Source organism: Tiliqua scincoides, chromosome 3 (genome assembly GCF_035046505.1).
Source record: "Tiliqua scincoides isolate rTilSci1 chromosome 3, rTilSci1.hap2, whole genome shotgun sequence".
NCBI lineage: Eukaryota > Metazoa > Chordata > Lepidosauria > Squamata > Scincidae > Tiliqua > Tiliqua scincoides.
The window spans coordinates 234804474-234821928 of NC_089823.1; the positions used below are offsets into that span (position 1 = coordinate 234804474).

The 17455-nt window shown below is 45.9% G+C and overlaps 1 protein-coding gene across 11 annotated transcripts in view; it reads right to left on the bottom strand.

Moving 5' to 3' along the window:
* The window catches only part of EIF4G1 (eukaryotic translation initiation factor 4 gamma 1), an 89784-nt gene that overhangs the window by 32534 nt on the left and 39795 nt on the right, over positions 1–17455 (bottom strand). For all 11 annotated transcript variants that reach the window (XM_066619941.1, XM_066619939.1, XM_066619940.1 and 8 more), the window contains 2 exons: positions 16074–16173; positions 11478–11578 (listed from right to left, as the gene is read on the bottom strand). In XM_066619941.1, coding sequence (XP_066476038.1) covers positions 11478–11578; positions 16074–16173 — 201 coding nt within the window. The remainder of the gene's footprint in view (positions 1–11477; positions 11579–16073; positions 16174–17455) is intronic.

Here is a 17455-nt window from a genome sequence, read left to right on the forward strand (position 1 = left end):
CTCCATGAAAATATTCCATGTAGTGGCTGCCAGTTCCTCAGTTTAATTATGTATTGTGCATTCATTATGCATCTCCACCTGCTCAATCCAACTCACTCCACTGGACTGGAAGGGACTAATCACAGCTTTCATTTGGAGCTTTAGAGCAAGAAACACTGGAGGAACCACAACTGTGTAGTGGCTTTACATTAAATAGACCTTCTCTGTGGTGGCACCTACCTTATGCAGTGCTCTGCCTTGCAAGATGAGGCAAGCCACACTCCTCTTGGGGTTCTGCTGCTTACTGAAAGCCTCTCTTTTTCAGCAGGTTTTTAATTCTTAGAGAGACATCTGCCACTCTTGTTTGTTTACTTCTGCTCTGGATATTGTTGTTGTTCTGCTGTTATGAGCTTTGCTATATGGGTGTGATTGTTTTAACATATTATTAGCTGCATTCTGTTCCATTAATAGGATGGAAAGGCAAGATACACATTCTAAATAAATGGCTTTCTAGGAATTCAGAGAGAATGCTCTGATGCTGAATAAACTTTGGAAAAAGGAAGCAGCAATTCAGAACCCCTGCCCAGGCCATCCTGACAATCAACTGGAAACCAGCTGGTAGGCCAGCATTTCTCAACCTGGGGGTTGTGATCACCTCAAGGAAGGCATTCCCAACCTTTGTTTGGGACGCTATCCCCTTAAGAGGGGTAGCGACTTGACCAGGGGCCCATAGGTGTCATTAGTACGGCACTTCCAGGGTTTGCTGCCACCGCTACCACATGCATGTAAATAAGGTTCTTTTTTTTTACTTGCATGCAGCGGCAGTGGCAACAGTGAAATCCAGAAGTGTCATACTAACAGCACCTACAGGTACCTGGTTGGGTCGTTACCCTCCTTGAGGGAGTAGCATCCCAAACAAAGGTTGAGAACCACTGTGGTAGGCTAACCTGGCCCTCAGTACGATGGGCAACCACAGCTTAGTCACACTCATTCAAGGCTATGCAGGCGTGCCCCAGTATCCATGGGGGTTCTGTTCTGGAACCACCATCATTCATGGTTAAGTGAAACCGTGGACACCAGGGAATGCCCCCACCCTCCAGAGACAAGGGGAGCTCTGCTCCCCTCGTCTCCAGAGTGCATTCTGAGCCCCGCAGAGGCTATGCACATCAGTTCCCAGCCTCTGACAGGCTCAGACGGAACCTTACAGCAAAGCGACTTTAAGTTTTTTTGTAAAACCATTGGTGATGTTCTTAATGCCCTATAAGGCATTACGTGAATGAGCCTCTTAATGCCTTGTAAGGCATTAAAAAGTCACTTCTGGTTTCACAAAAAAAAAAAAACCAAGTTGCCTTTTTTTTTTTTTTTGCTGTAAGGCTCAGTCTGAGCCCAGCAGAGGCTGCGGACAGACATGTACGGCCCGTGCTGGGCTCAGAAGATCCTCTAGAGCAGTGTTTCTCAAACTGTGGGTCAGGACCCCCTAGGCGGGTTGCGAGCCAATTTCAGGTGGGTCCCCATTCATTTCAATATTTCATTTTGAATATATTAGACCTCATGCTACCATGGTATGTGGTTGCATTTGGGGAAATGCCACAGATTTGTACGTTTAACAGATTACTATAAAGATGCTTTTAACAATGATAGTTAATGGGACTTACTCCTGGATCAGTGTGGGTAGGATTGCAGCCCAGGATTATTAAAAATTATCCTGCTTGATGATGTCACCTCTGGTCATAACATCACTTCCGGTGGGTCCTGACAGATTCTCATTCTAAAAAGTGGGTCCTGGGGCTAAATGTGAGGACCACTGCTCTAGAGGTGAGGAGAACAGAGCACAATCCACAGATACATAAAACAGGGGCCCCCCTGTACAATGCATCTGTGACAGAAGCCTAACTCAAGCACACAAATCCAACTTCACTGTACTACCAACAGTTCTGAGATGTCCTTGACTAGAGCATCTTACAAGCTGACTGAGACAGAGGAAACAGCGGCATCCCCTGTAGCTCCTTTAGGAGACAGAGTGCTAGCTCTTAAAAGTTAGCTGTTTGAATCCTATCCTGTATGGGACATATCAATTCAGGCCATGCTCCTATGAGCACGAGCCGCTCACAGAGAGTGACTGGCCAAGCCAGCTGGGCTTCACTGTCACCTCAAACTGGGAGCATACTGTGCAGAACACATCAAGCAGTCCAACCTGACTGCACACCTCAGGACAACATCAGTGGTGGTGGGCATAATGTCTTTCTGGGACAGTCATCTGCAATTACTGCTCTTCCCACTGAAGGGCATCTGAAGACATCCAGGGTTCACCAGGCACAGTTCCAAGGAGGAGAAGGCAACAGCTCAGTGGTCAGGCACACACTTTGCATGGTCAAGTTCCTGGCATTTCCAGGTAGGTTTGGGAAGTACTCCTGCCTAGATCCTTGGAGCACTGCTGCCATATTGGCTCAGATGCAGTGCCTGGTTTGCTTAGTTGATCCCAGCCTATGCAGTGAACTATTCTATTTAAGACAACATTCTCTTGAGAAACAAAGAACCAAAACTTGTCAGGCACCTCAACAAAGAAATACAGGTATAATCTAATTATCCATGGAATTTTCACCAGCAGTTTTATCTCAGTGCAATGACAAGAGCCCTTTAAATTACAGGAATACAGTCACTTAACAATAGCCTCATTAATGCAAGAGACAGCAGCCAACTGATAATCCATCAATTGTTCTCCCTCCAGGTACTCAGAACAGCTTCACTCCAAGGTAAAGAACCTCTCCCTTCCCCTAAGCACATGAAACAATGCCACCCCCCTCCCCCGCGCTGGTGAAGGGATTGCTGCCTTTCTAAGCGCCTGGAGAGAAAACTGTCTGCTTGAGGCATTACAAAGGTCAGCAAGGTTGTTTTTAAATTACTGAGCCAAAGGGCATTGTTTTTCAAATGGATATGCTTTAATGCATTTTTGCCATCCATCCATTCTGGGATCAGAACCTTGCAAATAACTCAACATGTACATTATCTGTAAGTTAACTCAACCTATGCATTATCTGGGGTAGCTGCTCTTGCATGTGTGCTGATTACATCAGCCCCAATTCTCACTTTCTTTTTTGGCCTTGGGGAAAAGTCTTGCACTGGAGCCCCCACAGCACACTAGGTGCTACCACAGGCAGTGAGAGTTCAGGGGTCAGTCAGCCTGGCTGAATGGGTTTTTGGCCTGCTCCCAACCTGACTGACACCGATGCCATATTTGCTCAAGTGGACCAACAACAGAAGGCTTACAAATGCCGCTCCAAGTCCATTCCTGTTCAAGCCAGAAAAGCCAAGGCATCTATTAGGAACAGCATCTATTAGAATCAGATAGGCTGATAGGTGCAGGTAGAACTGATTATGATTGCATAATCAGCCTAACATCAAAGTATTGCCCCCCAGTAGATACAGCAACTGCCTCCATGATTCTCACATCTGGGCACCCTGCATGTCTGTTGTGCTGCTTTTAGAAGTAGACCCCTCGTCGCATGAACAATTATTTGCACTCATCAGGCCAGGCTCATTTCCTTCAAAATTGCTTCTCAACAGAGCTGCTGCAGCATGCAGAACCTCCCTCCCTACCATGACTCAGCACATTCTTGCTGATAGTTAGCAAAGGGAAGGGCCCTGGCATAAGCCTTTACTATAAAAGACAACACCACAATAGAATAGTCAATAGCTTATGGCAAGAGTTGCACTCACAACCTCCTCTTCAGGAAGAAAAATCCATTTGAAATAAAAACTGTTTCCAAATAGCTGAAAATCCGCACTCTAAGCATTAATATACTGGGGGGGGGGAATGCAGGGAGAGGAGAAATATACCCTTTTACCATTTTCTTTTGCATGTACAAAATAGTTGCCAAAGCTGAAGAAAATTTCAGACTGCGATGTAGCCTTAGAAGCTGTGATTCATGTTCATACAAGCACAATTAACATCAGGATTACAACTGAGTGACAACTACACAGTTAGTCTACAGTAGTCACAAATGTATGCAATTATTTAAGCAGCTAATAATTCTCTATAACAACCCCCTCACCCTAGTACCTATAACCAGTGCAGGGGCTAGCAAAACAGAGCACATTGGCAGACCCAGGTTGCCAGCTGGTTAAAACAAAGAGAAGTGGGGAATGAGACAGGCAATCTGGGCAAGATTCCCCTAACACTTCAATACATGGCAAGATCCAGAGTAGGCCTTGGTCTCCTCCAGCCACCATTCTGACGTCTGACATGAAGAATGCAACTCCTGAATAATGTTTATACTCAAATAATTAATCCTTTTTGTATCTCCCAGTTCAGACATGTTTTACAGAGGTGGGGCAGGGAGGGTGAAGCCCTTTCCCTGATCTTGCTGCAAACAGAGGCTTATCTGCACATAAAACAGAAACAGAAGGGCAGTTTGTGATACCAGGATAAGAACATAAGAACATAAGAACATAAGAACAGCCCCACTGGATCAGGCCATAGGCCCATCTAGTCCAGCTTCCTGTATCTCACAGCGGCCCACCAAATGCCCCAGGGAGCACACCAGATAACAAGAGACCTCATCCTGGTGCTCTCCCCTACATCTGGCATTCTGACTTAACCCATTCCTAAAATCAGGAGGTTGCGCATACACATCATGGCTTGTACCCCATAATGGATTTTTCCTCCAGAAACTTGTCCAATCCCCTTTTAAAGGCGTCTAGGCTAGACGCCAGCACCACATCCTGTGGCAAGGAGTTCCACAGACCGACCACGCGCTGAGTAAAGAAATATTTTCTTTTGTCTGTCCTAACCCGCCCAACACTCAATTTTAGTGGATGTCCCCTGGTTCTGGTATTATGTGAGAGTGTAAAGAGCATCTCCCTATCCACTCTGTCCATCCCCTGCATAATTTTGTATGTCTCAATCATGTCCCCCCTCAAGCGTCTCTTTTCTAGGCTGAAGAGGCCCAAACGCCGTAGCCTTTCCTCATAAGGAAGGTGCCCCAGCCCCGTAATCATCTTAGTCGCTCTCTTTTGCACCTTTTCCATTTCTACTATGTCTTTTTTGAGATGCGGCGACCAGAACTGGACACAATACTCCAGGTGTGGCCTTACCATCGATTTGTACAACGGCATTATAATACTAACCGTTTTGTTCTCAATACCCTTCCTAATGATCCCAAGCATAGAATTGGCCTTCTTCACTGCTGCCGCACATTGGGTCGACACTTTCATCGACCTGTCCACCACCACCCCAAGATCTCTCTCCTGATCTGTCACAGACAGCTCAGAACCCATCAGCCTATATCGAAAGTTTTGATTTTTTGCCCCAATGTGCATGACTTTACACTTACTGACATTGAAGCGCATCTGCCATTTTGCTGCCCATTCTGCCAGTCTGGAGAGATCCTTCTGGAGCTCCTCACAATCACTTCTGGTCTTTACCACTCGGAAAAGTTTGGTGTCGTCTGCAAACTTAGCCACTTCACTGCTCAACCCTGTCTCCAGGTCATTTATGAAGAGGTTGAAAAGCACCGGTCCCAGGACAGATCCTTGGGGCACACCGCTTTTCACCTCTCTCCATTGTGAAAATTGCCCATTGACACCCACTCTCTGCTTCCTGGCCTCCAACCAGTTCTCAATCCACGAGAGGACCTGTCCTCTAATTCCCTGACTGTGGAGTTTTTTCAGTAGCCTTTGGTGAGGGACCGTGTCAAACGCCTTCTGAAAGTCCAGATATATAATGTCCACGGGTTCTCCCGCATCCACATGCCTGTTGACCTTTTCAAAGAATTCTATAAGGTTCGTGAGGCAAGACTTACCCTTACAGAAGCCATGCTGACTCTCCCTCAGCAAGGCCTGTTCGTCTATGTGTTTTGAGATCCTATCTTTGATGAGGCATTCCACCATCTTACCCGGTATGGATGTTAGGCTGACCGGCCTATAGTTTCCCGGGTCCCCCCTCTTTCCCTTTTTAAAAATAGGCGTGACATTTGCTATCCTCCAATCTTCTGGCACCATGGCCGTTTTGAGGGACAAGTTGCATACCTTAGTCAAGAGATCTGCAACTTCATTCTTCAATTCCTTAATAACCCTTGGGTGTATGCCATCAGGGCCCGGTGACTTATTGATCTTTAATTTATCAATGAGGTCTGAAACATCTTCTCTTTTAACCTCTATCTGACTTAACTCCTCGGTTAGGAGGGGCCGTTCGGGCAGCGGTATCTGCCCGAGGTCTTCTGCCATGAAGACAGATGCAAAGAACTCATTTAATTTCTCTGCCATCTCTAAGTCTCCTTTTATCTCCCCTTTCCCTCCCTCACCATCCAGAGGGCCAACCGATTCTCTGGCGGGTTTCCTGCTTCTAACATATTTGAAGAAGCTTTTATTATTCCCCTTAATGTTGCTGGCCATGCGTTCCTCATAGTCTCGCTTGGCCTCCCCTATCACCTTCTTACATTTCTTTTGCCACAGTTTATGTTCCTTTTTATTCTCTTCATTAGGGCAAGACTTCCATTTACGGAAGGAAGCTTCCTTGCCCTTCACAGCCTCTCTAACTTGGCTGGTTAGCCATGCAGGCACTCTCCTGCATTTAGTGGAACCCTTCTTTCTTTGCGGTATACACCTCTGCTGGGCCTCTATTACTGTTGTTTTAAGCAGCCTCCATGCATTCTGGAGAGACTGGACTCTTTTTACCTTCCCTTTCAACCTCCTTCTAACCAGCCTCCTCATTTGAGGGAAGTCCGCCCGTCGGAAGTCAAGGGTTTTTGTTAGAGATTTGCCTGGTATTCTTCCCCCAACGTGCACGTCAAAACGGATCGCAGCATGATCACTGTTCCCCAATGGCTCAGTAACGTTTACATCTCTAACCAGGTCCTGCGTACCGCACAAAATTAAATCCAGAGTCACCTGTCCTCTGGTGGGCTCCGTGACTAGCTGATCTAAGCCACAGTCATTCAGCACGTCAAGAAATCCGGTTTCCTTATCGTGACCAGAACACAAATTGACCCAGTCAATATGAGGATAATTGAAGTCCCCCATGATTACAACCCTGTCCTTCCTTGTCACCTCCCTGATCTGTTTCCTCATTTCAAGGTCCCCATCAGATTTCTGGTCTGGAGGACGATAGCACGCCCCCAGTATTACATCGCTGCACAAGCCTGGTAATTTAACCCACAGAGATTCTACGGTGGAGTCGGACCCACCTTCAATCTCTACTTTGCTGGATTCTATCCCTTCCTTAACATAAAGGGCCACCCCACCTCCAACACGCCCCTGCCTGTCCCTCCTGTAGAGTTTATAGCCCGGGATTGCGGTATCCCACTGATTCTCCGCATTCCACCAGGTTTCCGTTATGCCCACTATGTCAATATTTTCCCTTGTCACCAGACATTCCAGTTCTCCCACCTTTGCTCGTAGACTTCGGGCATTCGCATAAAAGCATTTATACACGGAATGCCCCAGGATGGGCTGCTTATTCGCTCCTTTGTCCCCGCATCCTCTCATTGTGCCAAACCATCTATCACATCCCATCTCCCTAACTTTCCCAATTTCTTCTCCTACCCTGCCTTTGTCTTGTTGTTCTATAACCTCCCCATCCTCATCCCATAGGGATGAGGAGTCCCGAACCGGATGCCCCTCGGCTCCTGTCGGCCTTCCCCCAGGGATCAGTTTAAAAGCTGCTCTGCCACCTTTTTAATGTTATGCGCCAGCAGTCTGGTTCCATTCTGGTTCAAATGGAGCCCGTCCCTCTTGTACAGGCCCCGCTTGTCCCAAAACGTTCCCCAGTGCCTAACGAATCTAAACCCCTCCTCCCTACACCACCGTCTCATCCACGCATTGAGACCCCTGATCTCCGCCTGCCTAGCTGGCCCTGCGCGTGGAACAGGTAGCACTTCAGAGAACGCTACCTTTGAGGTCCTGACTTTCAGCTTCCTGCCTAAAAGCCTAAATTTGGCCTCCAGGACCTCCCAGCTACACTTGCCCACGTCGTTGGTGCCAACATGCACCACAGCCGCTACCTCTCCCCCAGCACTGTCTACCAGCCTGTCTAGACGAGAAGTGATGTCCGCAACCTTCGCACCAGGCAGGCAAGGATCCATACAGTACTGCAGGAAACCTGGCTATGGCTTCTTTGGGGTTGTAGCTCAACCAGGGAAATATTTCATTATTGTTGCAATCTCTGTCCATTAGGGTGGCTGACAACAAATCAAACATACAAAATAAAAAGAAAATGCATCATAAAAGTCACCAGCAACATTAGGTAGACAGCCTAAAACCAGAAAAGGCTCGATTTTCAGCAGCTGAGAAGTCTATCAAAACACAAACACCTGCCAGGGTAGGCCAGCTCTCAAGGTTCTCTTGAGAGAAAAGACAGAGCTTTTTACATCAAGTTTCTCTTGAGGGAATTCCATAATGAGGGTACCATTACAAAGAAGGTACAACCACCTAACTTCAGATAAGAAAGGGATCAGGAAGTGTAAGAGGAGGCTCATACAGGGGGTGGTGCCCCCAAAGGTAGCAGTGCCTTTCCTTTGTAAAGAGGAGCCTTGCCATCCTCTCATCTCACCTGGTTCTTCTTTACTGACGCTACCAGTGTAGTACCGAACTGGATCATGCATTAGTAGCTCTCAATCCACAACAGCAACTTCTGAACCAAGCCACACAGCACAGTTCCAACCTGACTCCACCAGTAATTCTCAATGCTGGATTCTGTGTGGGGCCACATTCCCAACTCCAGCTTTTCTTGCTGAACTCTGATCTGTATTGCCACACACTCTTCTCAGCCAACAAATACACACAGGAGGCGGGTCTTGTTCCCCTGCCTGCCAAATCCGCATTTGAACTTTTCTGAGGCAAGGTAAGCAGCTGTGTTATTCTATCAGGCTTTCCATATTTACACAGCTGGGAGACACTTCACAAACGAGACCACATTAAAGGTTAGAATTGCTATGGGGTCCAGGACAGGGAACAGAATAAGCAAGTTCTCCATGGAATAGTGATACCAAAGCAGGGCCCAGTTTAGTTAAGTTTCTACAGCACAATGGATTTTGAAGCACTAGCTGGATCTCCCCCAAAGAGGGGCAGAGACACATATGAGGACAAAGGCAGGAAAGTTTAGTTGGGCCAGGGGACATTGTGCAGGTAGGTGCTGTTGCTCACAAGTAAAGTGCACACTTTGCATGTCCCTGGCATTCCCAGGTAGGGCTGGGAACCTGGGCTGGGAACCTGGGAACCCACTTCAAACCTGGAAAAAGCAGACAATACTGATTTAAACTGACCAGTGGTCTGATACAGAAGAAGGCAGAATCATATGTTCACCAACTAGGGCCTACAATCAACTGTCAACACGCAGGAATTAAAGTCTTCAGTATACGTGAAGCAATGAAGAAAGCAGAACACCTTCACTTCACTACTAAATTATCACAACCTATCACTACACACTTAGAATTAAGGAGTAGATGTTCCATGGCAGATGGTATGGTTTATTGACCAGCTTATGTATGAAGATGTTTTATACTGAATCATACTATTGGTCTATCTAGCCCAGTATTGTCAACATAGATTGGCAGCAGCTCTGCAAGATTTGAGACAGAAATTTTTATCTGCTCTACCTGGAAATACCAGGGTTTTAACCTGGAACCATCTGAATTCAAAGCAGGTGCTCTTTCACTGAGCTATGGTCCCTCTTCAGGAACTCAAGTCAAGGTCTTCCCTATTGCTACTGCCCAAGATCCTTTTGACTTGACATGCCAGGACCTTGTAAACATGCAAAGCATGTACTTTGTCACTGACCTAAGGCCTTTCCTTGGCATTTTAGACTTCAGTACTCTCTTTTAAGAAAGTAAGCATCTTACTTTCAACATCAGAGGCTGCCTGTACCTTCCCCATTCTGTTGATCCTAGTACTGGGCTATCCAACCCCTTTTTTCACAGGTCTCCAGACGCAAGTCTTATGAAAGCGCAAAGCTGCAGCCCCCTGCACATTTATGTGGGAGTAAGTTTTACTGAACTGAGTGGAGCTCACTTCTGAGTTAACCTGCAAAGGATCACACAGCACAATGTGAACTCACTTATGCTTGCTCCCCCACACCTTTAGAATCACTTCTCCTGGATTATGAACATATGGACACAGCAAGCAAAAACAATGAATTTTAGTTGCCAGCATCAAATTCCTGGGTTCTTGGGCAACTGCAGCGCCCAAGATTTTCACACACATATGTGGGCAGGTTAAAATTAGGAAGGGGGTAGAGAAAACATCTTCCAGAAATGTTCCCAATGTTTCATATTGACTAGAATCTCATTTAGCATGCCTCACATTAAAACCATTCTAAAACTAGGCAAGATATATACACCATATTGGTTTTACATGCTGTATAAAAATTTCTCTGAAGATAAAAGTTCAGGTGTGCGCCACTTAACGATGGGGATGCCTTCTCTGATCCCTGTGATTAGGTTGTTAAGGGAACATTCAGCCCAATCTAGTGCCTTTGTTGTGTAGACAGACACTCCCTGCCAGACACTCACTGGCTGCACAAGTTAGTGGAGACTGATTGCTTCTTCTTTGCATTAAGAGCCTCTTTGTTGTGTAAACAGACACTCTACTGCAGGCTATGGGAGACCTGACTGCCTCATTAAGAGCCTTTTTGTTGTGCTTTGACCACTGTCCTATGTTTAGTTCCTCCTTAAGCAGAAGGTTGTTAAGGGGTGCACACCTGTACTTTAACTAGAGACATTTGACTGGGGGGAGGGGATGGGACAAATCAATCAATCCATCAAAACTTTAGAGCCCAATCCTATGCATGCCTAGTGAGTTGTAACTTGTATCAATTTGACTGGGACTTACTCATCACAAAATTGCAGCCTTAAGGTGGCTTAGATGTTGCAGCCAAACAAGTTTGGAATACTTGTAAATATTTTAAGGCATACATTTATTAAATTTAAAGGCACAAATGAAGGCACGGAAAACTATTAACGTTTTAATTTTAGAATGCCCAAAGAGCTATACACTCATACTTATATGCATGTGTGCTTCTTATGAAGGAACCATTTGAAAATTATATGCACCTCTCATTTTAAGCAAGGGGTAGGTTCTTTAAAAATCAGCACATATTTTTTAAAAATGCACACATTAAAAATAAAAACGAGTGCATGCAAAGTCAGCCAAAAATGTACGAGCGCCAAGAAGTTTTACTGTGTTATTTTGAAAATTAGCATAAATTAGGTTTCTGTATTAATTTTCAAAACACACTGTTTCAAAAACATATAAATCAAACCTTGTAACACAGAAGGTATCTGCAGAACTTTGAATCTGCACGAACTTACTAATTTATGAAAAAATGCATTTTTTGAAATTTATATTTTTCCTGCAGAAAATTTACATGTAGAAGACCTTTCATTACAAAACATGTTTTACCGCACTTCCCTGGGTTTGAGCCAAATTACAAAGGGGAATAAAGCAGGCTCCACATGATGCAAATGAACATCCTGCCCAAAACCAACCCCCAAGTTCCATCTTACCGTCTTGCGTTCTCGCTTTGGCGGGATTGGTGGTTGCTGATTGATCATGACCTGGGCAGGAGGGAACTGCTGCACACTTTGGGCAGGATAATACGCACCAGCTGGTGAAGAAAAGAAAATGTTAAGTTACTGTTGTCCCAGAATTCCAATGGGTAGATCATTCATGTTCATGGCTGGCACTAGAAAGTTTCAAGCACAGACTTCATGTATAGGATCATACAGATACCACAAAGAACATTTGCATCTAACAAGTTTAAGGAATAAATCCAAGACCAGAGCCATCCCATAGTACTGTCAAGTACCTCTTTAAGCAAGAAAATGTGTCCTTGGCTAGCATAAAGGAAGCCACTTCTATTGTTCAAGCCCCTTCTACACATGCAGGCACGTGCACACACAACATCCATTCCAGCTAGTGGAGCAGGAACTCCCAAGAGAGGTAGGAAGCCCACAAGCAGCACATCTGCCTCTAGCCACAACCAGCAATGTCAAACCTGACCAACAGGTTCAGCAAGCAACGCCTCAGCATTCTTTCCCCATATACGAAGCGTTCCTAAGCCACCCGACTTGCCCACTTTGGGCCACCTGTTTTGAGCTACACGGCCCTTCCCCTACTTGGATCAAGACAAGCTGAGCAGCCCCAGTTGCAGTTGGATAAATCTGTTGCCTTGTTACTTGGAAGTATGGAGGTCATACTAGGAAGTCAACAAGTCATATCCTAATCTATGTTTCCCAGGATGCCACTGAACCACCTTGCCTGCTCTTCTCCCAATTCTTTTCCAAAACAGCTACACAGGCAGAGAAGCATCTCTTTCTACAGCTACTGTCGAGGTACCATGGCCTTATTTCTGTTAGTATACATAATACCCATCCCAGGCCCTTGCCTATAGGGCAGACAAGCAAAAAACACAAACTTTCTAAGGTTTCATGCAACAAAACTAGAGCAGCAGATCATAGTGGGAAGTTCCGGAAATGTGTGCCAAGGCAACTCTGATAAGAATCAACCTACAGAGCACACTCCAAATAAGAACATTTGCTAGTTTATAGCTGCAAGAAGTCAGACCTTCGTGGCACCTTGAGGGACTAATTGGTTAATGTCTGGAAGAATATTTCTACAAAGGCTGTTCTATTCTTAGCACCTTGGCAACAAGAATCTAAAGGCTTTCCCAGTCCTGAACTGGCTTAATGGGGCACAAACTTTTGTGGCCTGCTCCATCAGAGTTCTACTGAATCATTGTAACTGGAATCCAGCATCACAATTAATGCCCATTGCCAGATCTCTCCTGCTCCATGCATTTGTCAAATACCCTTTTAAAGACACCTAGGAGCATGGCCTTCATATCTTCTGGCAGCAAGTTCCATAAATTAAATTACATGCTGTGTGAACCTTCTTTCCTTCCCACTATGGATGAAGAGAACAGGGGATATAAAGGTTCCTTTTCACATTTCCCATCTGCAATTATTAGATGAAAGCAACATAAGCCAACTGCTTACTTAAAGTTGACTCATGTGGGGGGGGGGGGCTGAGTGCCTGAGACCCCCTCTGATGCACTATGCCAAGACTAGGGCATAGTAATGAGTAGAGCAACCTCTGCAGGAGAGACAAGTATGAAGCTAGACAGCCTTGGTATAAAAAAAAGAAGCTGTTACAATGATGACATACGTTAGCTACCATAGAAGACAAGAGACCAAAGAAAGGGGATGGAGACAGTACACAAAGGGACTGGTTTCTTCTCAAGTTCCCCCCATTTTCCAAGTTATCGGGTGCACCAAAGCGCCAAACAGGGCTGCCTATACAACAGGCAGGCTGGATGGAGAAAAACCTGGACTTTGATGGTACAGCTACCAGATACTACATAAGCATTTTCCATTGTCTCCTGTGCTCATAAGGGCTACCAGCCTGATTCATTTTTGGGTTTGGAATGGGCCTGAACAGTGCCTTGACCACTGGGTGCTTATTAATGAAAGCTCAAAGATACTCAAAGATGAAAGGGTGGGACGCAAACAAGCATACACAACTGGTTTTTTTTTCTGTTTTTAAAGCTCAGAAAGCCTCCCTTGCTACCCTCTTCATCAGGTCCCTCTCCAGAGTCAGGACATTTGCAGCTGGTCAATGGCACAAGCTCAACAGATACCCCTCAGCCCCAAACCTTCAGACTACATCCTGCCTGTGTGTCAGGCCTCGGAAAAAATGAAACACAGCTCTACCAACTGGTCTAGCTTGTTCTGAACACACGGAGGCAGCAGACTGACTGTGCTGTGTCATCTGGCCTAATAAACTTTATGGGTGGGAAGTGCAGTGCAGCACCTCGCACACTGACAGCCACCCCCAACACAGCAGCAGTGCGACATGCTGGCCATAATGCAGGTCACCTCCACATGCTGCAATCATGGAAACTGGCATGCTGGAACTGGCACCTAGAAGGGTCTGCCTGTACCTCGAGGGACTGGACAGCAGGCAAAAGCTCATCAGGCAGCACATCTCCAGGCAGCGCAGCCCCACAAAGGGAGAAAGCAGGGACTGCTGAACTGCTTCCTGCCACTTCACTCAGCACAAAAGTGTCTATACCAGAGACCCCAACACCATAATCCCCACCCTAGAAAGTACAGTTCAGCCAGAGCTCAGCCCTGGCCCCCAGTGACTCAGCGCTTCGCCTAAGAGGCCAAGGGCTGGAAGAAAAAATTGCTGGTGACACCTACCTTTCTCAAAGGGGTGGGAGCAGATGCATTTTATCGCTGCCTCCTCAGCAATAAAGACACCGTGACATCACAGGACTGGGAATGGGATGGAGGCCTCAGCTCACATTTCTGGGTTTGCAGGAGCTGCCTGGGACACATCCAGGCTAAATATAGCAACAGCCCTCAGTAAGCATGTGAACACCATGTGGGGAGGGGAAGGGAATGGGGGGAGCTGTGTGGAAGAGAACCAAAACCTTGGTATCTCGGAGACCAGTTTTGGGGCAATATCACATTAGAAATTGGGAGGATGGTGCGAAAATCAAGAGTGGCAATGCAACAGGCATATATCTCACCCTCTGCGTGTGAGTGGTGCACGCATGTGCATGGAAGCTACTAAAAACGCCTCACAGAACAACAGGGTCAGGGGCTGCCAACAAGCCCACAATTTGCTTCTATGCTGCCACAACCATCTAAACACAGGCCAGGGTTAAAGTCTGCACAGCCTCTAGCTGGGCAGTTAAACATTAAACTGGTGCCGCCTCAATGAGGAACGAAGGGAGGTAAGCAGGTTCTTAAGAGTCTAGGATGGAGACTAGGATTTGTTGTATTTGAACAAATACAACAGGGTGAAAACCCAGAGTCCTACTGAGACTGAACTGACATTTGTTTCAACAGAATTTCATGCAGGAAGGCGGTTCCCAATAGATAGTGTCCCATGTTTTTGGCCAGAATGGAACTTTTCATTCTACTGTACATTCCATTCTGCAACCCCAGAATCAAAATATGAAAACACCAATTTCCATATCACTAGCTTGCAGCTTGGGATCAATTCCGATGACAACATTTCTAGAGTCCAGTTTCAAAAGTGCCAAGACTGCCCACACTTTTGTAATGTTAGAAGTGGCAAGAAATGCGCATCAGATATTTAGCCTGCAAAGCTTCCAGGACCTTATTTGGAGTCTATCTTATTCTCACCTCTTAACCTTCGACAACAATAACAAAAGACATCACTATCAGTGCAAAAAAACCTACAACCTACAGCAGGGGAACTAAAGAAATCTCATTTCTGCCTTTTTATGTTTCCTGAAATTCCACACAGAATGTGACAGACTTATTTGCATGCATACACTGCCCGATCTTGTGGCAGGTGCCAAGTTGTTTGCAATGGTCTCCATTTGCCATCTCTTTTCCATGTTTTCCAAATCCACAAGCAATGACCTGCCGTACAGATCCCGAGCCCATCAAGCTCAGTACTGTCTACCCTGACTGGCAGCAGCACTCCAAGGTTTCCATCAGCAGTTGTTCCCAGCCCTATTCAGAATTGCCTGGGGTTGAACCTCAAACTCCCTGCATGCAAAGGGGTGCTCAACCACACTACTTCACATAGGAGCACCTGTCTATCTTCTTCCCAGTGAACCAGAACAAGACACAGTTCACAGTTCATACTACTACAATCACATATAAAATGTTCCCTAAAAATGCCCCATGAGTGGGGCTTCTTAGCTGCACGTCATGGTCTTCCCATCTTAGTTCTCACTGAAGTAGTTAGGCTGCAGCTGGGTTGAAAAATCTGACACTGCAGTTGAAGGCTCACATGTTTGATTGTTTCTCCATAAAGAACAATTTCCTGTACACAGAAAACTAGCATATCAGAAAAACTGCTTCCCCCTTATATTTAGCTTTCTATGTGTAAGAAATTTCATACAAGCATTCAGCTGTGTCAGTCCCTGACTCCAGTTTCAAACTGTACAACCCAGGCAGATTCATCTGTAAGATCTAGGCCTCTACTTATGTTCCCCTTTTGCCTTTACTTAAATACTCACCTCTCTCTTCTATTCCAAGTCTTTTCTTTTTTCCATATCAGGTAAATCCAAGAGGATGGTCACATTTACCCCCCCCCCCAGCTATCCATACTCTTACCATAGGTGCCATATTCTGTGGGACTGGCTCCAGGGTAAAAGCTGGGGGCACCTGGCTGAACAGGGTACTGCTGAGGCGGAACAACATATGTAGAACGGCCCTGAGTCAGAGAGAAGGGGAAGAAAATAGTGGAGCAGGTTAATACCAAAGAACATGGTAGTAAGTTGAAAAAAGGTCAGTAATTAAGTTTTGTGATGCAGTGGCATCTCAGTGTCTCACTGGTTATGTAAAACATAATCAGCAGAGCACAGGCAGGACTTGAAAGAACGCAGACCAAGAGCATGCCCCTTGATAACACCCTATTCAGGTAAGGTCTTGTCAATCCCATCTGGGAGCTCATTAAGATAGAGAGACCTTCACCTGCCAGTCATAAAGCTCAAGGCAAATCTCCTGTTATGGTGCAGGCATTTGCTAGTTACTGATTATGGTATTTACCTCCTGCCTTTCTTCCACCATGAAGTTGAAGGTGGCAAAGGTGGGATTCCCAGGAAGTCACCATTCCAGACACTGAATAGAGCTAGACCTATTTAGCTTCAGCAAGGTGGCTGCGTATGTGCTCTCAGACCCTGGGAGGCAGACTTTTCCAACCCTACCTGTTTCTGAATTTACCATAACTGAATGACAACAAATGGTGCTCATTCATTTAGTGCTGGACAACAGCTCTGGGCACATCCTTTCGGCCAACTGAGAAGGGCTGGCACAGAAGCCTCCAAATATCATCTGGCAACAGGCTTTTCATTTCTTGGGTTTTCTCTGGAGCAGCTTAGAGACACCATGGCTTCACCAGGATCATTTGCCTTTTACAATCCATCTGAGTTCCACCAGACATCCACGTGCTCTCTCTTAAAAACTCAGGATTTTTTCTCCCCTCACACCAGACTTAGGTGGCTCACAGTGGCAACACTGTGGAATCTTCTTACTAAGAGGCTTCCAAGGAAAAAGAGTGGACAAGGCATTTATCAGGGAGCTTTGGGGCACTTTGGTTTAAACATCAGACAAAGCAATCATGACCTTATAGGAGATACTAGTAATCAGCAGGACCAGACTAACAGCAGGTTCCAGTAGCCACAGGCTGCAATCCTATTCACGCTTTCCTGGGAGCAAGCCCCACTGACTCTAATGGCACTTTCTTCTGAGTAGACATGCATAGGATTGGGCTCAAAGTCAGTGATTGGACATCCATCATGGATACATTCAGGATGAGGCCCAGTCAAGACATCTGGCACCTGAGCCCCCACATACAGGGTTATCACTCTACGGTATAGGTAGAAAGTGACAGACAGGAGGGACATGATGTCCCAGACATATGGACAAGCACTACATTTTAACCTAAAATGAGGCACTTTGGGGAAGGAGGGGAAAAGCAAATTGAAAGACTAACA